We start from the raw sequence: 21,305 nt of genomic DNA, 5'->3' as shown, positions 1-21,305 counted from the left end.
AAAGCTAGTTTGCTTTACTTGCCTGCAGCAGATCCTACATGCCCTCCCCCCTCCCCACCCATATAATCATGGATCTCTCTCTCTCCCCGCAATCCCTCTCATTCAAATTTCATTCTCCAACTCAGCCCACGCCATCAGACTCACTCCCAAGATGACAGCTGGTTTACTGCTTCATCACTTGCCTGGTTGGAGGTGAACACAAGAAAAGCCACATTTCGCTGGAGTGCAGAGATGAGTTCAACTTTGCCTCACACAGAACTATGGGCAGGGCACAATCAGAAAATTAAAAGCGGAGAGTCAATCAACTCACTCCAGGGAAGGAAGGACAAATCAAGGCACTGATTGGAGAATGTGCTCTCCACCTCCTACAGTTTCCATTTAGCTGACTGGCTCTTTCTGATGCCAATTAAGTGGTCAGCCAGCCCCTCACCCCACCTTGCTGCTTATTGAGCAGAGGAAAGATACCAGAGGAGCCTGTCCAGCCCTTCCCCCTCTCTGTCCTTGCCTGCTCCTGCTGGAGGATGCTGCTCTGAAAAAGAGGCACCTAGGAACCCTTACACAATTTAATTAGCATACAAACACTCTTGCTCTTCAGTTCTACAGATAACACCTTTTGTTTCTGCGGCCTGCCTGAGTGAAGGCTGTACCGTTATCTGCACTGGATTTCTTGCTTTCTACAAAAATGTTCAGAAACACTGAAAACAGACTAAAAATGGTTGGCCAGGGCTGGGGGTGTGGGAGAGCTTTTTTGGGGTATCCTGTCCTCCTGTACAACCCATGCCCACTCCTGTTCCTATTTGTTGGTGTGTAGGGGGATGTACCTGTGCTCTCCACACTGCTTTTCGAAGCTGTCACATTGATTTGAGCTCCACAGTACAGCAGTCTCCTCTCTTTCCACCCTTTGCCTTAAATTAAACAAGGGTAGCTTGCTCCCTGACAGCAGTCAGGCACTGTGGCTGGCTGGGCGCATGTGGAGAAGTGGAGAAGAGGCTGATGTGTCTTCTTTGCTTCTGCTGCTCCCCCCACCTTCTCTCACAGACTCAGAGACCGAGCCGGGCAGCCTGCCTGCTTCAAACAGTCCTCGGCCAGCCCAGCGGAGAGTTCCGCAAGAGAGGCAGGAGACTGAGGGGCAGCAGGGTGCACAGGGCGAGGGGAGTGCAGAGAAATGTTGCCCAGTGGCCGAGTCCAAGCCTGACCCAGCTCTTTCAACGCTTCCTCATGGAACTTGGAGGCACAAGAATAAAAAGAGCTAGAAGTTTTGTTTGCTGTGCTCCACAGACCCAGGAAAGGAGGTCCCATACCCATACCGTGTTCTCTCTAATTTTTTTCCATCTGTCTTCCAGTGGACAATGAGTTTTATTCTGGATGTCAGTATCAAGGCAGTGCACAATGAATTTAGAATAGGGCCTTCCTGATTCAACCTGAGCCGGCTCTAAAATTAACTGAGCGGACATAAAAAAAACTTGTGAGCGTGTGCACAACCACACGCCTTAGAGGGAACAGTGGTCCCATGAACCCTCTTGGGAACCCTAAGCACTCTTTCACTCCTCCACAGAAGGAGGGCCATTAAGGAATTGGCAGCTTCAGGCACAGAAGCATAACACTTCCATCTCTCCAGGAAGACCAAACAAGGATAACAGCGGCATTAGTTCTGAATCTGACATCCTCTCTGTTTACATGTTTAGAGAGAAGTGATGGCAGCTCCTCTTAAAAAAACAACAATAATCTATACATTTATTTCTCCTAGGTGTACCCATCACTAATCCCATGCATAGCAGCTCTCGTGAGAGTTCGTGAGCAGATGCCCATTAGCAACAAGGACGGGAGAAAATAGGGATGCTGGCCCCAGTGGGTGGCCGACCACCCGGAGCAGCAGGCAGCAGTGGCCCAGCTGACAGATATTGGCTGGCGGGAGGCAGGAAGTGGCAGGCTGGTTTTCCAGCTGGCCTGCCAACCAGAAATTGCAGGCAGGTGAGGAGGAAAAAGCGGGATGATCCCACCATCGGGGTGTCGCTTTAAGGATGGGGGAGGGTGCACTGATCCCTCCCGCCACTTTCCCCCTGCTGGCACTTGTTGCTGTTAAAAGCCTTCAAGGCGGCAGCATACATCCCTGCCGCCCTGTTGCCCTCCTCAGCCAGAAGTACCGGGCATGTGTATACCCGCCAGCTGTTTCTGGCTGGCGAGCAGGCCAGCCAGAAAGCCAGCCCGCTACCTCCTTCTGCCTGCCCACCCATTCTCGGCAGCCAGGCTGGCCCGCAGGTGCCTGCTCACACCAGCCAGCCGTCCGATAGCGTGAGCAGTAGGCAGCCGCCGCCCCATCCACCAGGAATTGGCTGGCAGGCGGGAGGAGATGGCGGGCCGGTTTTCCGGCTGGCCCGCCAGCCAGAAACTACAGGCAGGCAGGAAGAAGTGGGCTGCTCCCACCAGCGGGCAGCCAGTTGACGTGAGCAGATACTTCCAGCGTGGTGTAGTGGTTAGAGTGCTGGACTAGGACCAGGGAGACCCGAGTTCAAATCCCCATTCAGCCATAAAGCTAGCTGGGTGACTCTGGGCCAGTCACTTCTCTCTCAGCCTCACCTACTTCACAGGGTTGTTGTGAAAGAGGAACTCAAGTATGTAGTACACCGCTCTGGGCTCCTTGGAGGAAGAGCGGGATATAAATGTAAATAATAAATAAATAATACTTCCAGCCAAGGAGGGCAACGGGGCAGCAGGGAGCGATGCTGCCACCCCAAAGGCTTTTAAAAGCAATGAGGGGGAAGTGGCGGGAGGGGTAAGTGCACCCCCCCATCAAACTTCAGACAGGCCCCGTGTTCGAACCTGTTTGGAGGCCAGTAAAAGGGACTACGAACAGGTTCGTGCACATCCCTACTCTGTGGCCGGCCCAGCTAGTTAAATATAAATGCTATATTTACATAAGCAACTAAATCAAATCCCAGGCTTTTAAACTCCGAAGATTGCAATGGGGGGGGGGGTACAAAACGCCAGGACTGCACGGAGCCTCTCAGCAAATTCTCTCTAGAATCACCCCCGTCCTCCGTGAGAAAAAGCTTCAGGGGCGCTGAAAGGAAAAGCATCGGGGACCAGCCTCTCCTCCTCCCCGTGGGCTAGGACAATGAGCTGCCGCTGCAACTTCGACTACAACGCAACACACCTGCCGGGTCTAAGCAGAAGCAGCGGCCACTTGGATTGGCCACTTCACCTCCTACTCATCCCGCCTATTCTGCCCTTTCTGACAACAGCCGCAACCAATAGGAAAGCCTTCCTACATTCTGTCCTAGAGAAGAACGGGGAGCCGCCGAAGTGGCTGGGAAGGCGGAAGACAGGCTCCCGGTCAGGCGGTGGGAAAATCCGAAGATCGTCGCTGGGCCTGCGCTCCTTACCTGAGAAAAACGGACCTGAATTTACATATCTTACGACACATCTCCGGCTCTGAACTGGGATTTTACGGCTACCAGAATGTCCTGGCCTGCTACGAAAAGTCGCTGTCAATTCGTGAACAGCAGCACCTTACCATAGAGTGGCTTGTCTGCGCTTCAGGAACTTCCGGTATGCGGACTGCTGGGAAAGCAAAGACAATTAGGATGGCGTCTGCGGACCAATTCAGAGCCCATCTCGAGAGAACATGCGCACACCCTCTCTAATTTGCATAAGTCAATCAATGTCGAACTTTGTTCTGACGCTGTCAGATGTGAGAAGGCTGGAGCCCTAGGCACGCTTACTTAGGAATAGGCCCTATTGAACTCGGTGGTAGTTACTTCCCGAGTAAACTTTTGTGATTGGATTGCACGCTCTGCGTGGTACATGTATACGTGTGCAGCATGATTCCAAAGCTGCAATCCATTGTAGTCTTATTTGGGAGTAAGCCCCATTGGCCTTAGTAAGACTTACTTACTTACACTGGACTGGAAGTGATCACCAGACATTGCTTTTTGGTTACATTAGGCAAAACTAATAGTCTTGTGGCACTTTTTGAAGACATTGAGCAAGATCCAGATTTGAATCCAGACTTAGTCATGATGTCTAAGTACCACTGAAATCGAAAAGAGATGGCTAACCTAAACACCATTAATTTCAGTGGGAGTTAGTCATGATGAACAACCTAGATCCTGCTCTAGCACATTTATTGTAGCAGAAACTAAGGTGTGATAGGACTATTGCTTTTTCTGCAACAGATTGACCTAAATAACAAAGTTATTTACATTATACTGATTCCAGCACACTGCTAAGGAATATCCCATTGTAATTAGTGGGACTTGTTTCCAAGGAAATGTTCATAGGACCAATATGTATGATCTTTTTATTTGGGCTATCTCTTGAGAGTCACTGCTAAACTGAGGATTTTTGTTCAGTTTCAGTCGATGCATTCTGATGCCAAAGAGATATATGTGTTGTTAATCTGCTCTTATTCAGAACCTGAAATGGGGCAAGTTGATTAAAGCTGCAGTCCTAGCAAGCTTATTTGGGGTAAGCCACACTATTCATAGTATAAAGGGCTGAATGTGTAATCCTATGAAGATATTTGGGAATGAACATCACTCAAGTAATGGTGGTTTCTTTCAAAATAAATAAACATACATAGGACTAGCATTCTGGGGGTGGTACATGTTGGTGGAAAACTGTCGTTATAAATTTTGTCCACTGACAAAATAAAATGAATGGCATAGTTCTGAAATAATTTGGGTATTCTATCTTTTTCCATGAGATACAGCCAGCATCAGTAGAAGCTGCTGGCTGTATACTAATAGTACCTTTTTCTTGCTTATTTCTAGATTGTTTAGGAATCACATAAACATATACAAGATGAACAATTTGGAAGAGGCTGAGCTACAACTTTCTGAATTAGATTTGCTTTCTAGTATGTTTCCTAATGAAGATGAATTTAAGATGACTGACCAACTGGCTTTAGCAGAATTGAAAGATCGTGTTGAAAGATGTAGTTTAGAAATGCCATCTTCAAAAATACAGTTTATATTGAATTTAGAGTTAGAAATTCCTGATGGAGATAAGGTAATATTCTTCTGTTTTGAAATAAAGATATATAGTATTTGAGAATAGATTTTTAGTAACCTAAATTTTAATTTCTAAAATTCTCTTTCTAGATGCCATTTTCTTTATCTTGCGCTTTCCCGTTTAAATACCCAGCTGTTCTTCCAGAAATTACTGTCAGGTACTGTGTTTTCATATGGAGAGAGTGGATAAAAGTTAAATTTTGCTATGTTTGTAATAGCATTACATAACATTAACCTTCCTATGCAGTATAACGATCCTAATAACTGCAGTGAGATTTCAAGTATGTAAATCAGGATCAGTCGAAGGGAAACTTAATTATACATGTTTGCAGGGTCAGTAATCTGCACTTCTAAGACTAAAGTGTGCCACATATGTACCCACATCAGTGGTAGATATCAGTATAAATGTAATCAATTTGCTTCCACTATTCAACACAGCTGTTCAGTATATGGAGTAAGAGAGTTTATGTATATCTTAAACTCCTGATTATTGCTATCCCTAAAACCTTCCTTTCTTTACTTCATAAGATTCCAACCTGTATACTTGGTTTAAGAGGAAATCACTGCATGTCGGCTTACTTATGTTCCACAAAAGGTCTTCTTTTCCATCAGCATAAACATACATGTTTATTTATAAATGTGTATGTCTCAAAATGTCAGCTGTCAGCATGACATTTTGATCAGCACCATTTTCAATATTCCAGCTAATTATCTTCAGGTAGTATTTCCATCTGTCTATCATCTCATGAGCTTCTCTGCATAACAGAAAAAGGATTTGGGTTCCCCCTTGCCCTTTCACCACATAGCCACTTAATGGTGCAGCAGGGAAGTAACTTGCCTAGGGAGCAAGAGGTTGCTGGTTCAAATCCCCACTGGTATATTTCCCAGTCTATGGGAAACACCTATATCAAGCAGCAGCAATATAGGAAGATGCTGAAAGGCATCTTCTCAGACTGTGCGGGAGATGGTAATGGTAAACCCCTCCTGTATTCCACTAAAGAAAACCATGGCTCTGTGGTCGCCAGGAGTCAATACCGACTCAACGGCACAAATTTACTTTACTTTTATCACATTATTATTAATAGCACAGTAAGAGGAAAACCTGGGTAGAAGTGATTGTATGGAAGCAAAGTAGGAGGAACCCTTACCTTGCTTCCACACAACCTACAATTGGGAACACACACAGCTCCCAAACCCAGGTAGAACCCAGTTTTTGCTTGTGTGAATGACCTCAACATCTCTGTTTTTCAAAATACATGTTTATTACTGTATATGTTTAATCTGTAGACAATATTTTCTTAACTGCAAATACTGCAGATTTTATTTCTTCCCTAGTATGCGCTCATATATTTTTAACAAAAGCAAGTATGGCTCATAAAAGCAAATATGGCTCATAAACACTGACACTGGCTTTTAATAAAATCTAAGTGGTTTTAGGGATTTTTAGATGAGTTTTATGTCAGCATTTAAATGATTTTATTTTTGATTGTGAATCACTCTGAACCTTTTTGGGATGGGAGGTATGTAATTGAAATAAAAAAATGATACTGTCCAGTCAAAGTTACATACATTTCAGTTACACTGTTTTCATTGGGAAAGGGTTAAATGGTGCAGCGGGGAAATGCTTGACTAACAAGCAGAAGGTTGCCAGTTCAAATCCCCGCTGTTACTATATCGGGCAGCAGCAATATAGGAAGATGTTGAAAGGCATCATCTCATACTGCATGGGAGGAGGCAATGGTAAAGCCCTCCAGTATTCTACCAAAAGAAAACCACAGGGCTCTGTGGGTGCCAGGAGTCAAAATCAACTTGATGGCACACTTTACCTTTAGAACCTAGAACAACCATTTTGATTTGCATTCCATCTATATTCCAAGTGATGTCATCTTTCCCCTCACCTCCTTAGGTCTGCATCCTTAAGCCGAATGCAGCAGGCTCAGCTGAATGCAGATCTCATAGCCTTCTTGAAGAAACACTGCGCTGGTGAGGTCTGCATATTAAGCGCAAGAGAATGGGTTAAAGATCATGCCACGGGTTATGTCAGCAAGGATCCATTGTCCTCTATGACAAAATTAAGTGTTAAGAAATCAGAAGATATTTTCACTAGACTCTGGATTTACAGTCACCACATATATAACAAGCAAAAAAGAAAGAATATCGTTGACTGGGCTAAAGAACTCTCTCTTTCTGGATTCAGCATGCCTGGGAAACCAGGTATTATTTGTACAGAAGGCCCACAAAGCATGTGTGAGGAGTTCTGGGCAAGGTTTGTTTCACATGGTTTATATCTTGCACTTAAGGTTCTTGGGTTTGCACTTTTGATTAGCTAACTTCAGTGTTGCTGTAACCAGTTCCTGTAACTATAATGCTTTTATTACTCTAGTTCTGACAACTATATAATTCCAGTACCATAAATCAGCCTTGTAATTCAGCACGAACCAAACCTGGTTGCTTTTGGCAAGAAACTACGAGCATATTTTGAACTCATTTATGTCCATATCCCCTCATTCTGTTGGCAGAAAAGAGGGCATGCTGAAACTGACAGTGTCTCACTGCATTTCCTCACGAGGAAATGGAAATACAGTGGAAAGCTGTGGCTGTACTTTCTCCACATTTCCTAGCGAAAGAGACAGGGATAACTCATGCAGTGGAAGCAAGAGGCAGGGAGGTGGACAGATGTCCAGAGTACTGGGTCACAGTCACTTCTGTGAGGAGCCTGGGGGGCTATGGAGTATTTAGATTCAGACAAAGTTTTGCACAGGCTTAATAAACAATTGGTCAGGGGTGGCAGTAATGGTCAATGAGATCTGCCACTGGCTTGTGGACCTTGTAATGAGAAACACTGATCGGGGGTATTGTGTGGGTTGGAATGGAAAGGAGGGTTATTTACTTAATAATAATATACAGGTGAAACTCGGAAAATTAGAATATCGTGCAAAAGTCCATTAATTTCAGTAATGCAAATTAAAAGGTGAAACTGCTATATGAGACAGACGCATTACATGCAAAGCGAGATAAGTCAAGCCTTAATTTGTTATAATTGTGATGATCATGGCGTACAGCTCATGAAAACCCCAAATCCACAATCTCAGAAAATTAGAATATTACATGGAACCAAGAAGACAAGGATTGAAGAATAGAACAATATCGGACTTCTGAAAAGTATACAATGTACTGTGCTTGATTGGCCAGCAAACTCGCCTGACCTGACCCCATAGAGAATCTATGGGGCATTGGCAAGAGAAGGATGAGAGACATGAGACCAAACAATGCAGAATTGCTGAAGGCCGCTAATGAAGCATCCTGGTCTTCCATAATACCTCATCAGTGCCACAGGCTGATAGCATCCATGCCACGCCGCATTGAGGCAGTAATTGCTGCAAAAGAGGCCCAAACCAAGTACTGAATACATATGCATGCTTATACTTTTCAGAGGTCCAATATTGTTCTATTCTTCAATCCTTGTCTTCTTGGTTCCATGTAATATTCTAATTTTCTGAGATTGTGGATTTGGGGGTTTCATGAGCTGTACGCCATGATCATCACAATTATAACAAATTAAGGCTTGACTTATCTCGCTTTGCATGTAATGCGTCTGTCTCATATATCAGTTTCACCTTTTAATTTGCATTACTGAAATTAATGGACTTTTGCACGATATTCTAATTTTCCGAGTTTCACCTGTCGTAATAGTATACATTCACATGATGCTGTATATCTGACTTGGCTCTGTGATGCTATAATCCAAGGTCTTGATGGCAGAAGTAACCTTCAAGTTTTAGTTAAGTTAGGTGCAAGCGTATTGCGTATTGTTGCCCTGATTTTCAGGGCTTTTAGCTGTTTTATTGGTTTTATTGTGTTTTAATAGTTTGATTTTAATTGCTAATTTGTTTTTAATTGTTTTTATCATGTTAAGAACCGCCCTGAGCTGTATCGGAAGGGCGGTATATAAATCTAAATAATAATAATAATAAATAATAATAATTAATAATATTGTTATTGTGGAAGTGTTTCTTGTGGCAACACGGAGAGTGCAATTATACATATATTCTGAAATTATAATCAGATGGTTTTTGGTCTTCATCAACTATCAAACAGTAGAATTGTATAGGGATGTATATTCCACTTTTTCCATCTCTCCCTTTAACCAATACAACAGGTTATTTCCAGTTGAAAGGTGTTATTCAACTCTTAGTCCCCTCTTTGGTCTATGAGACCCATACTTACCGTACATATAGATACAGTATATGTAATTACAGATATAGTTATGTATAAACTCTGCACCCATGAAAAGCATGGCGAATCCACATTATAAAACTGGGTATCTCTCGTGCTGGGCCTCCCTTTCCTGAATTATATTCATACGAAGAAAAGTAAAGACCAGAACACTTGAGAGGAATATATATTTATTTGGAAATATTATTATATTTAGTTACAATTGTCCTGGGGGTGGGATTCTTACCTTGTCTAGATTTTTCTTTACTCTTTTACATTCTGATATATAACTCCATAAGTAAATCTTCAGACACCTCTCACTTGTAACTTTTTGTGTATTATATTACCTGTACAACTATAGTTGCGACTAAGTTTGCTATTGCTAAGTTTACTGATGACAGTTAGGCACACTCAAGCACTTTGATTTGTCAGATTAAGGTGGATTTGGTAGACTAACTTTAGTTGGACTGGGTTTGTTGTGTTTTCTGAATCTGTGATTTTCTTACTGTGTTTAGAATAAGAAGATTATCATGGCAGCGAATTTTAATTCGTCACAGAGAAGACATTAGGTTAGAAGGGACTGAAGCTGAAATGGAGAAACAAAGGAAGTTTTCAGCTTTTGAAGAAAAAATATTTGATGCACATGGCACCAGAGGAAACCACATGGATCTGGGACAATTGTATCATTTTTTACTTGAAAATGGATGTGCTGATGTTTTTCAAATGTACTTTGGAGTTGAAGGCCAATAGATCAGCAAGGGAAGAGAGAAATCACATGGAAAATGAAATAATAGTTTGTCACTCATGGTTTTCCTTATGACTTTCTTAAAAATAATAATAATAAAGGATACTAGAAGCATTACTCTTTTATATGTGATCATGAGTGCAGAAACAAGCTCAGGTTATAGGAATTACATTAATTTGAATAACAAAGATTAAAAGTAATCATGGTGACTTCTTCATCTCATTTATTCCCTCTGACCAACCTGCTTCTTTGGATACTTATTAAGGTTCTTCAGTAAGATCAAGTAAGAGAGGACAAGTTTCTCTGAAAAACAACTGACGAATGTGTAAAGGATTCCCAGAGGATAAAAAGTTTGAAAACCACTAAGTTAAGATTGATTTTCTGCGTTAAAAACACTATATAATTTGGGTTAGTAATCATATTTTGACAGCCACAATGGTCATAGTGGTGGTGGTGGTGGGGAAGTCCCATACACTTATAGCCAAGAGATGGCTACTGTAACAAGTGTGAGAGCGTACACATTCTGGCTACTCAGTCTTCCTGTCTAGTTCCTGTTTACCAAACTATGAAAAGTCCTATTTATTTGGATCCCCCCAGCCTCTATTTCAGAGTGCCTGTTGAGTGTGACACAGAAGGATTAGAGCTTGCATGAGACTGAGCCCTGGTGCTGTTCAAATTAACCCAGTGTTATTTAAGGGTTTCAGAAAGGGGCAGTTTAGACGATACTTCCAGCCACATGCAATAAAAACATGAACACTGTGACTGCATATGTCTTCCCTCCGTTCCGGGTGGGGGAAGAGGGGCAGATGAGTGAACCATTCATATTTAGCATGTGTAGAAGCTCACTCACACCCCCCCCCCCAGCTATGCAATTAATGAACATTGCAGGGTGTTTTTGTGTATGTTTATAGTTCTGTGCGACTATACTTTGTCCCAGTTCAGCAAGTGCAGGAATGTGTGCCGACACACACCCTCAGTGCCGGTGTGCCATCATTTAATACTGTAAAAAGGTTCGCCTCTTAAATGGCGACTACTTAAGTATTAGCGCGATTAGATGACAGTGTGTATGCCTACGCTCGTCCCTCGGGGTTACGACGGCTGGCTTCGAGTATCGTCTGAACGTGCCCGCAGTGGGTAGATGTCGATGAAAGTAAGATGAACTCATCTTGGTTCAACTCCATGCACAGCTTCAGCCATGTGGCTTTGAGCAAGGCGCTTCTCTCAGCCCAACAAGGCACGTTATGACGTAGACTAGTTTCTTGTGAGCCCCTTTGAACTTTTATGGAAAGAAGATTTAGAAATCTATGAAGCTCAAAAAGAAAACATGCTCATAAACACCACGGTCGGGCAACGTGCACTTCATACTGTACAAAGTGATCGGCGCGAGAGACTTTAACGGCAACAACTACAAAAATAAAACTACTACTACGAATATTAATATCCCGCTCATCAACCCAAATTCGCAACGCGGTTTGCACAGAAAAATAAATAATACGTAAATAGGATGGCCCTCTGACCTTAATTAAAGAGGGAGAGGGAGGTGATTGTTATTTTTGAACTGAATATGCAGCAGCGGGGGGTCACACACGCTTTCGGCGGCTTAAGGGGGAGGAGACTCAGCTCCACGGCGGCTTCTCCGCGCTGCCTCCGTCCTTTGCTTCCTCCTCCGTGGCTCTCCCGGAAGCTCGGGCTCTCCTCCTCCTTCTTCTCCTCCTCCCGGGCCCGGGAGCAGCTGTCCTTTGCTGGGCCGCTGCTTTGCTTCTAACATCGTTGCCGCCGGCGCGGCGGCCACCACGCCACCGCCATGGGAGGCAAGAATAAGCAGCGAACGAAGGGCAACGTGCGGGTAAGCGAGAGGCACCACCACGACTGCCAGCCAGGGACAGGGTCGCGATGAGTCCAAGGCTGATGATATTTCACGCATTTCATCCTTCGTTGACTGCCCGCCTCCTCCCCCCCCCCACTCCCACTCACCTTTGGCCAGGAGGATCATCGGCCCTCTTCCGTTCCTCCTAGATGGACGGCTTGTTCCCTTCGCTGTCACGTTTTGGACAGCAGCAGCGTGTTTGTCCTCGGCCAGGTTTATCAAAACAGTAACCAGCTTCCCCAGCCAACCTGGGAAGCAAGGACAGTTTCAAAGGAGTTGGTCCTGGGCAGGGCTCCTGGGCCTCCTTTGCCTCCTTACTGGCATCCTATTCCCACCACCAGAGTGCAATCATTTAAGTCCTCCCCTTATATGTAAACAGCCTAAAATACTCAAGAAGTGAAAGAGAGAGAACAACAACAAACAAACAAAAAAAGGTGGGGGGAGTGACATATTGGGCCTTTGAACACTCTTCTGAGATGCAGACTGAAACAAAACACTTTAATCTATATTGGCGTCTCAGTTTCAGCACTTCTGCAGGAAACTTTATGGTTTGTAGCCTGGCCAGTGGAAACTGCTGTGTTGAACAACCTAAAGGGACATTATTTGTGACGCAGTTGATTCTCCTCTGTCTTGCCTTGGGATGCTGATTTTTATCTTATGCAATAGTGTATATGGCACCATAAATGTACATTGTGGTTTATAAAGCAACATATACCAATTAGTTGTACTTACAAGCTGAGAACTGGAAAGAGACTAGAGTAAGGTAAAGGAATTAGTATTTTTTCCTTCTTATAATTACATATTTGTAAAGAAATATGGAGTCTAGTTCTTTTTAGTGAAAGGATAGAACCAAGGGTAGCAATTATTCTCCATTAATTATCTAAAAGTACAAAGCTATGATTATATTTATGTGAGGCAAGTTCCATGTGGATACTACTGTACCATGACTGAGGAGTCATCCACACCTTAATAGAAATCTGTCAAATATATTCACTCTCTGAAAGTTCAGTTGCCTTTCTCCATCAAATTATTCATTAATTTATTATTTGAATTCACATTACACCTTTCCTCATGTCACCCAATGCAGCTAACGAGTCAAGCAACATACCACAATAAATAGCATGTGTGATTGATTGATAGTTAAATAGATAGATAGATAGATAAAATGTATTAAACAAATTACTAGGGGCAACAGGTAAAAACCATTCATAATTTATTTGATAAAACCATTTATTTTAAAACACCAGGCAGAATAAAAAAGTTTTTCACTTTTCTTTTAAAAGCAGACAAGAAAGGTATCACACAAACCTCTCTAGAAAGAGAGTTCCAAAGCTGGGGCACCACCACCACCAAACATGGTGCCTAGTACCTACCAACTGAACCTCCCCTGGAGGCAAATCTGAGAGTAGGGCCTCTGAGACTTCATATGGGAGAATGTGGTCCTTAAATTAACTCAGCCCCGCAGACCGGGTTAGGCTTTCAAGGCCTAAGCCAACATTGAGCCAGCATGGTGTAATGGTTAGAATGCTGGACTAGGACCGGGGAGACTCGAGTTCAAATCCCCATTCAGCCATGAGACTAGCTGGGTGACTCTGGGCCAGTCACTTCTCTCTCAGCCTAGCCTACTTCACAGGGCTGTTGTGAAGGAGAAACTTTAAGTATGTAGTACACCGCTCTGGGCTCCTTGGAGGAAGATCGGGATATAAATGTAATAATAATAATAATTACTATTTAAATTGAGCCCAGAAGTGAATTGACAACCAGTGCAGTTGATGCTGGATCAGTGTTATGTGGGCCATCCACCTCACCCCAACCAGTACTCTAAAGGCTGCATTCTGTGCCAGCTGAAGCTTCCAAACTTACTTCAAAGGCAGCACCATGTAGATAACATTACAGTAGTCTAGTCCAGATGCAATTAGAGCATGAGTCATTGAAGCCAATGTTCATTCTTTTCAAGTGGGGCTGCAGTTGGTCCATTAGCCAAAGCTGGGCAGGAACTGTTGTAGTCACAGCCAACTTAGGGACATTCTCTTAAAATCCAGGAGAAGTCTCAAATTTACACACTTTGCCTTTCACGGGGAGTGCAGCTGCCCAGGATAAATCTAACACAAGCAATTAAGATAACAGCACACCCAATTCACAGGACATCCATTTTGTCTGCATTATACTTTAGTTTGTTTACCTACTTTCTCAAAACTGCTTCCAAGCACTGGTTCAAAGTGTCTACTACCTCCCTGTGATGAGATGAAGGAAATAAGAGGAAGAGCTGTGTGCCATCAGCATACTGATAACACCTTAACCCAACCTCCAGATGACCTCTTGAACAGTTTCATGTAGATGTTGAAAAGCTTATGGGACAATATGAAACCCCATCTTGTGGTGGCCCAAAGGCCAACAACTATGAGCAAGAGCAGTAGTCCCCCAGCACTATCTTCTGAGACCAAATCTGGTACCACCACAACGCAAGGCGATGTGAAACACTGAGTTAGAGGATAGAATAGTAATATGCTGGTATCTGGTCAATTGGATTAGTTTATGCAGGACATCCAGCCAATCCTGATAATTAGAATGAACATGTGTGTTTAGGCCCACATGTCAGAAATGCAAAATTGAAGGTATGGGACAGAAAAAGGACTCTAGCAAGGTTTTCAGTAAACTTAAACTTTAGAAATGTTCTGCAAAGTTCCCTCTCACTCTCGCTCATGGTTTTAAAAACAGCCCTCTAGCAGTGGGAGAGCAGCAGAACTTCTTGCCAAAGAACAAGGAACTGTTCCTGGATTCATCGGCTTTGGCTCATCTCCAAATGACCTCGGATATGTTCCTGCAATTCAAGGAGCTGAAGAAATAGACAGTCTTGTAGATGCTGATTTTCGAATGGTGCTGCGGAAACTTTCCAAAAGGGATGTCACAACCAAATTAAAGGTAGGTTGTACTGCTGTTAAATGTTCATCATAAAGGATCTTTAGACAGAAAACATGAGAAAATATATACTTTGAGGAAGGTGCTAGTCACTGGATTGTTTTTGATGATCAGTTAACTTATAGGACAACTTATTAAAATCAATGAATGTATTGACAACATGCTCCCTTTTCCCTCTCCCTCCTCTACTCACTCAAAGCAGGGAACTGTGGCTTAACTCTGGCTTACAGACTGGGATGTTAAACCAAAGTTTGAAAGTGATTTGACATCCTAGCTTGTAAGTGAGAGTTAAACCACATTCACTAGGTTCACATGAGCTGTAGGGCCACTGTTTAGATAAATCAAGATGACATGTCATGGTTCTGAACAACGTTGAGGTGGGAGGCTTGGGTCCAGTGTTCCCTCTAACGGGGATTCCCAGATGTTGTTGACTACAACTCCCACAATCCCCAAGCAAAAGCTATTGCAGCTGGGGATGCTGGGAGTTGTAGTCATCAACATCTGGGAATCCTTGTTAAAGGAAATACTGCTTGGGTCATGTTCTTGATCCTAAGAGGCTATGGTTAGATCATCATCTGAACTGGGCCACTTTCATTTTTAAGCAAATACATTTGCATCGTAGACTGTTGTGTGGTTACTCAATGTAGCTGAAATTATCTTTGTGCCATAGTTGCTGAACTTGGTGACCTTTCCCCCCCTATTGGGTCTTGTAACATTGTTATCTAGCACTATGGAAAGGTTAATAAATGGTCAGCTATAAATCTGGTTAATTCTTTGTTTTATTTTAGGCTATGCAGGAATTTGGGACAATGTGTAAGGAGAGAGAGACGGAGATTGTTAAAGGAGTTCTGCCTTACTGGCCTAGAATTTATTGTAAAATTTCTATTGTAAGTATTGAAACTCATAGGCTATGGCAAAAAATTGACCTGGTTATTCCTCTCAGAATTTACCATATTAATTATCATATATAAGTACAAAACACAATTGTGTTTTTTGAGGGTTATTTTGAAGAATATTTAAAACTTGATATAAAAGTTGTGCTTTCTGATTGAGTCATGTTTTAAAGCAGCATCGGAAAACTTGCATTGCTGTTGTCTGTGTGCCATAATTTTTAGATGTCAGAAATAGGGGTGTGTGTGTGTGTATGTATGTATGTATAAATCAATCAATCAATCAATCAATCTATGATATAAACCCAGAGCTTTAAGCTATGTATGTGTATTTATCTCTCTCTCTTGTGTGCATACACTTTTGAACATTTATTCCAGGATCATGATCGTCGGGTCCGAGAAGCAACACAGCAAGCTTTTGAGCAACTTATTCTGAAGGTTAAGAAACATTTGGCTCCTCATCTAAAAAATCTTATGGGATACTGGCTGATCGCTCAATGTGATATTTACTCTCCTGCAGCATCGGCAGCGAAAGAAGCGTTTGAAAAAGCTTTTCCGCCAAGCAAACAACCTGAAGCCTTAGTGTTTTGCAAAGATGAAATCCTAAATGTGAGTGTTCATGCCTATATGGCCATTTTAACGCTTTAAACAAGTGACCTTCTGTCTTGAGGCAGATCTGTCTTCCTAGGCAGAAAAAGTCCAATTATTAAAATGTTCATTCTTTCAAATATGGATTATATTTATATTTAATTCTCAAGATTCTGCAAAAACACAAAAGTGGATTATTTTATGATCTAAATTTGATTTAATGGCGAGAGAGAGGATGTGCCATAGATTTTTCTAATTATGTTTCACAAATTGCTTTTAATACTTAGCCTTTATAGTAGCTGGTGCTATCAATAGCTTTTATCTATGACATTTCTATGTTAGAAAATACAACTGCTGTTGGAATCATATGTGTGTTAATTTATTTATTCCAGATTAATTTGTTTATATTTGCCTTTTTCAGATTAATCTCAAAACTATTTACAGTTTGAAAATAACTGAAATGTTGCTGATTGTTTCTGTAACTTTTATTACCTGTTTTTCATCTGTGCCTGTGTGTTTCCCACTGAAGGACATTAATTCTTTGTTTATATCCAGGTGCTACAAGATCATCTTTTGAAAGAAACGGCAGATACACTAAGCGACCCACAGTATGTACTTCTGTATTAAAAAATTACACCTCAAGTATTTCTCTTTAAAAAACAAACCATGTTCTTTTAATTAATTTCTATAGATGCGTAAAGATAAGAATTTTCTTTAATTTTTCTTTTTCTTTTTCTTTAAATCTTAAATATTAAAAACCTCTGCGAACAGCAGCACACCTCCCGGTATCCCTTGCAGAGGCTGCCCCACTTACAGCTCTCATCTGGCCGCTGTGCATGCATGGTGGCCATTTGTGTAGTCAGCATGGTATTGGTGACCATGCAAATGGCTGCTGCATATGCGTAGCATGGGCTTTACTCACTAGTATGTGCGTTTAGAATTGCAGCCTTAGATACTCAATTGAACATGAGAGTGGAACATTGGTGATCATGTCCCGAAATAAATTTTCAATTAGGTATTGTATCATTAATGGTGTTTGTAGTGATCAGCCTCCCCTCCCTCTAAAGAGTTAACAGGGAGTGAACCCTTGTCTTGACTGACATGCTGGTGAACTCCAGGGCGGCCAGTCAGTATACCAGGTAGGTGCAACCTAGAGAACAGTTGCTGGGAACTCTGGGAAGGGCAGTCTTTGTTGGAGAGGAGCACTTGTGGAAAGGCTTCGTGAGGGGCAATGGAGTTTTGTTCCCTCATGGTCGAAGCCAGCATGGAGGTTTATCTCATGGAATAACACTGTAGGTGCTTAAAAGAAAGGATTGCAGGAAGCTTGATTCTCATCAGGAATTGGGTGAGTTCAAGGAAAAGGGAATTCAGTGTAGGGAACAGTTTGTTTAGTCAGACTGTGCATTAGGAACTTATATTTCTTTGTATGTGTGTGCTTTTGCATATTCCTGATACTGTTCTATTATTGATTACCTGTAATGTAATAAGAAACATTAGCCTACGCCCACTGTACCTAGGGCATTGCAGAGGACTCTATAAACATTTAAGCGTGCCTAAGACAACCTATTTTTGTAACCTACTAAGTATTTTTGAGTGTATCTAAGAAAGCTAGAAGCCTCAGATGGAAGCAGTCTGTAGTAATTGAATAAAACTGGGGTTTTTATTTTGTTTCGTTCTTTTTACAAGCCTCTCAGAGTTGGTTTTTAACTCAGGAAGAGCTGGGGGCAGAAGGGGGATTTCTCTGGTGCAAAAACATCTTCAAGTGCTCAGCAACTATCAGTTTTTCTCATCCCATGTAAGCTTACACTTGGAAGGATTTTTTTGTATTTATTCAATAGCAAAATAAAGAGCGTTTCCCCTGGGATTCTACCTCAAGCCCAGGGAGGTTCAAGCTCCATTGATAAGAGGGTGTGGTAGTGGTGGCAGCATTTTAATTCTACCAGAAATATAGATTGCTTTTAGGGGAAGCCTAGCCAGGCAGCTCGCCAGGGATGATTCAGCATTTCCCCCTCATGTGAGCTGCTTTGAGACAAAGGCTTTAATCTGCTATAGTGTTTTTCACTGAGGCTTTGGCAATTATATTTGAAATGAGTTGTCATCTCTTTAATGTATATGTAAAGGTAAAGTTCTGCTGTTGAGATCGTGTCTACTCCTGGCGACCACAGAGCCCTGTGGTTGTCTTTGGTAGAATACAGGAGGGCTTTACCATTGCTATCTCCCGCGCAGTATGAGATGATGCCTTTCATCATCTTCCTGTATCACTGCTGCCCAATATAGGTGTTTCCCATAGTCTGGTGATTCGAACCAGCAACCTCTTTCTCTCAAGGCAAGTTACTTCCCTGCTGCACCATTCAAAGCTGGATTTGTGTGTAAGCTTCTGCTATTAATTTACCAGGGCATGTAAAACCAAATATGCAAGTTATACTAATGAGTGAACTGTAAAGCTTTACAGCCTCTTTTTTTGATTTCTTTCTTTCTTTTTTCCCAGAACTGTGCCAGAAGAAGAAAGGGAAGCCAAATTTTTTCGAATTCTAACTTGTTCTTTGCTAGCTTTAAAAAAATTACTTTGTATGTTGCCCAGTAATGAAAATAGTTGCTTGGAGGAGAAGCTTAAGCTTTTACTGTCTCAAAGCAAGTTCTGGAAATACAGCAAACATAAAACACCCCAGGTATTTATCATTTTGTACTCATTAGAACTTGTTTTCAGAGTGGACCTTAAAAACAGATCATTTGCTCACTTCTGCTGCTGTTCATGATGGCCCAACTGCACTGAGCCATTTTTTAAAAAATTAAAAATATTTTTCCTTTAAAAAAACACTATTCTATTGTAGTTACTTGAAGGCTGGCCTTTTTTTTCCTCCTTCTTCCAGATGGTGTTTATCAAAAAGCATCTCTTGGAAATTCTTGTAACAAAAATAAGTTCCAACAACCAGCTGTACTAGAATTGTTACTACACTTTGCTCTTTGAACTGCTAAAACATGTCAAAGTCAACTGGACTATATATTGCATTCCAAGTTGATTATCCTTTGATACAGATGTTTCCCATACACATGCCCTCAAAGAATTTTTCTTGGGCAGGATCTATTAACTTGATTGAGGTTTGGCGAGCACTCAATCATCTTTATTATGGTCCTAGACCTGCATAAACAAGACAGGAGGGTACATGACATAGCATAAAAGCAATAGGAATCTATACAACTGTAGATAATAAAACACTGTACTCCCCCGCTGCGTACCTGTTGTTGCAGCTAGAAATACCAAGCCATAAAAGGGCTTCTGCCCTCACCCATTGCCATTCCCTTCCCTCTGCTGCATTGGAAAGCAAATACAGAAAGATCCCATTTGCAGAGAGACTTTTTCCCTGGGACATAGGGAAGGTAGAAACCACAGAACATAGATTCCTCTTTTGCCCCTTTTACAGAGACATTCGGCCCAAGTTTATATTTCCACTACTCTGCACGTACCCTGGCCACCCAAACCATGACTATACCCAGTTGCTGCTTTTGGATGAAGACCCGGCCCTCACGTATAACACTGCCAAGTTCTGTGTGGCAGCGTGTAGGATCCACCGGGTCATGACTGCCCAGCTAGTCATCAGCTCTGCATAATTTTAAACTGCTGAGTATATTATCTTTTTTAGTGTTCCTATATAGATGTCTTATATCACATGCTCCATTTTAGCCACCACCTTTTGCATCTCTCTCTCTCTATATATATATGTATATATATTTCTCTTAAATGTATCTGTCGCTAATCCCATGTGTGGCAGTTCTCGCGAATGATCATGAGGGGAGGGGGAGAGAAAGGTGAGCGGCCAGCGAGAGAAAGCGACAGCCAGGCTGGCTGCTGGGCGACAAGAGAAAACGGCCTGGCTGCCGGGTGGGGAGAGGAAGTGGCCAAAGCGGCTGCTGGGAGAGAATGAACTGGGGTGAAGGGGTGGGAGAGACAGGGAGAATTAGGGGTGTAAAGGCCCTGCACCAGGTCAGCTACTTTTATATATTTTATATGCTCATAATTTTTTTAAAGAGCTGTTTAATAATCTCACAGCTACCCTCTTTTCTAAGGGTGGTAGCTTTATAGTATTTTAATATAGCTTTATAGTATTAGAGTAGCAATTTTAAAGTAATATAGTTTTCTGGTTCCATAATCTGTTTTTATTATTTTGAATCATGCTCTGTTGTTCAATCTTATGCTGGTCTTGGACTGTACTAAAGATGATTGATTGATAAAACACTATAGAATTATGAAATCTACAGCTGCAGGGTAGAAGATCTAAGCAATGAGGCTATGAACCTTGGAGAGCACTGTTGAATATCATCCCCACCCCCAATACATTAAAGTCATGCACACGACCAGTTTATCTGGCCATCAGGAGGGCTTGCAGGGAAACAGGGTCATACCTGCCTCCCCGCAGATGAGCAGCAGAGTTATCATAACTCTGCTGCTTGTGCACCCACATGAACAGCAGATTGTTGGCGGGAGGGGGAAGTTCACGGTGGGTCCTCCACAGACTCAGAATGCAGCGCGCGAACAGCAGAGCAGCTGCACTTAGTACTGCAGCCACTCTTCATGGCCACGCCTTCCTCCTGACTTGCTGCCTAAAATGGTGGCGGGACGGTCAGGAGTCCAGCTACCCGGGGCGATCATGCACACTATCACCTACTGTGGTAGGACAAACCATAAGTTTGGTTACAGGAGCTGGGCTACTCGGGTCTGGAGCAGCCAGGACTGGAGGGCTCCCAGTGCTCCAGATGACACGAGCTGCCTGGGCTACCCTGGGCAGCTCGTATCGTGTGAATAACGTCATTGTCTTCTAAGGTTGCAAAATTCTTGAGCTTAGTCTTGGTTGCATTCTGCAAAGCACATTCTCTAGAACTCAGAGCAATTGCTCCAGATGACGTGCTTTGTGATTTGTAGTATTAGTAAGTTTATTAAACTACAATTTTTTTATTGGAGTCCTTACTTGTAGGGCAGTTCGTATGTTCCTGGTTTATGTATTTAATAAGCTGAACTTGTTTTGTTATAAAGAAAAACAGTTGCATGTCTTGCAGCTTGTATATGAACTAGT

General features: G+C 42.4%; 3 protein-coding genes across 8 annotated transcripts in view; 2 read left to right on the top strand and 1 right to left on the bottom strand.

Annotated features, from left to right (window-relative positions):
- USP16 (ubiquitin specific peptidase 16) overlaps positions 1-11,630 on the bottom strand; it is a 50,886-nt gene extending 39,256 nt beyond the window's left edge. The window contains exons 1-3 of one of the 3 annotated variants that reach the window (XM_053309510.1): positions 11,490-11,630; positions 6,911-7,002; positions 3,515-3,561 (exon numbers count right to left, since the gene is read on the bottom strand). The gene's annotated coding sequence lies outside the window, so the exon portion shown is untranslated. Of the gene's footprint in view, positions 1-182; positions 327-3,383; positions 3,562-6,910; positions 7,003-11,489 lie in introns of those variants that run through there. The other 2 variants (XM_053309509.1, XM_053309512.1) reach the window with 2 other exon arrangements.
- On the top strand, positions 3,411-10,181 carry RWDD2B (RWD domain containing 2B). Of its 4 annotated transcripts, none has more exons than XM_053309517.1 (6): positions 3,438-3,549; positions 4,353-4,467; positions 4,773-5,010; positions 5,103-5,170; positions 6,919-7,278; positions 9,743-10,181. In XM_053309517.1, the coding sequence occupies exons 3-6, from the start codon at positions 4,804-4,806 to the stop codon at positions 9,975-9,977; spliced, it is 870 nt and encodes a 289-aa protein (XP_053165492.1). In that variant the 5' UTR covers positions 3,438-3,549; positions 4,353-4,467; positions 4,773-4,803; the 3' UTR covers positions 9,978-10,181. The 4 variants fall into 4 exon arrangements, with proteins under 4 accessions (XP_053165490.1, XP_053165492.1, XP_053165493.1 ...); XM_053309518.1 differs by having other exon boundaries at positions 3,536-3,653; XM_053309516.1 differs by having other exon boundaries at positions 3,536-3,691.
- A 17-nt stretch (positions 11,631-11,647) lies between the features above and the next one.
- LTN1 (listerin E3 ubiquitin protein ligase 1) overlaps positions 11,648-21,305 on the top strand; it is a 59,344-nt gene continuing 49,686 nt past the window's right edge. The window contains exons 1-6 of the mRNA XM_053309508.1: positions 11,648-11,818; positions 14,558-14,761; positions 15,547-15,645; positions 16,027-16,257; positions 16,792-16,844; positions 18,725-18,905. Of these exons, the coding sequence (XP_053165483.1) occupies positions 11,777-11,818; positions 14,558-14,761; positions 15,547-15,645; positions 16,027-16,257; positions 16,792-16,844; positions 18,725-18,905 (810 nt within the window). The 5' untranslated portion in view covers positions 11,648-11,776. The remainder of the gene's footprint in view (positions 11,819-14,557; positions 14,762-15,546; positions 15,646-16,026; positions 16,258-16,791; positions 16,845-18,724; positions 18,906-21,305) is intronic.

The sequence above is a fragment of the Hemicordylus capensis genome, chromosome 3, assembly GCF_027244095.1.
Source record: "Hemicordylus capensis ecotype Gifberg chromosome 3, rHemCap1.1.pri, whole genome shotgun sequence".
NCBI classification, from domain to species: domain Eukaryota; kingdom Metazoa; phylum Chordata; class Lepidosauria; order Squamata; family Cordylidae; genus Hemicordylus; species Hemicordylus capensis.
The sequence above is the reverse complement of the archived record's forward strand: the minus strand, read 5'-3'. Positions and strand labels throughout refer to the sequence as shown.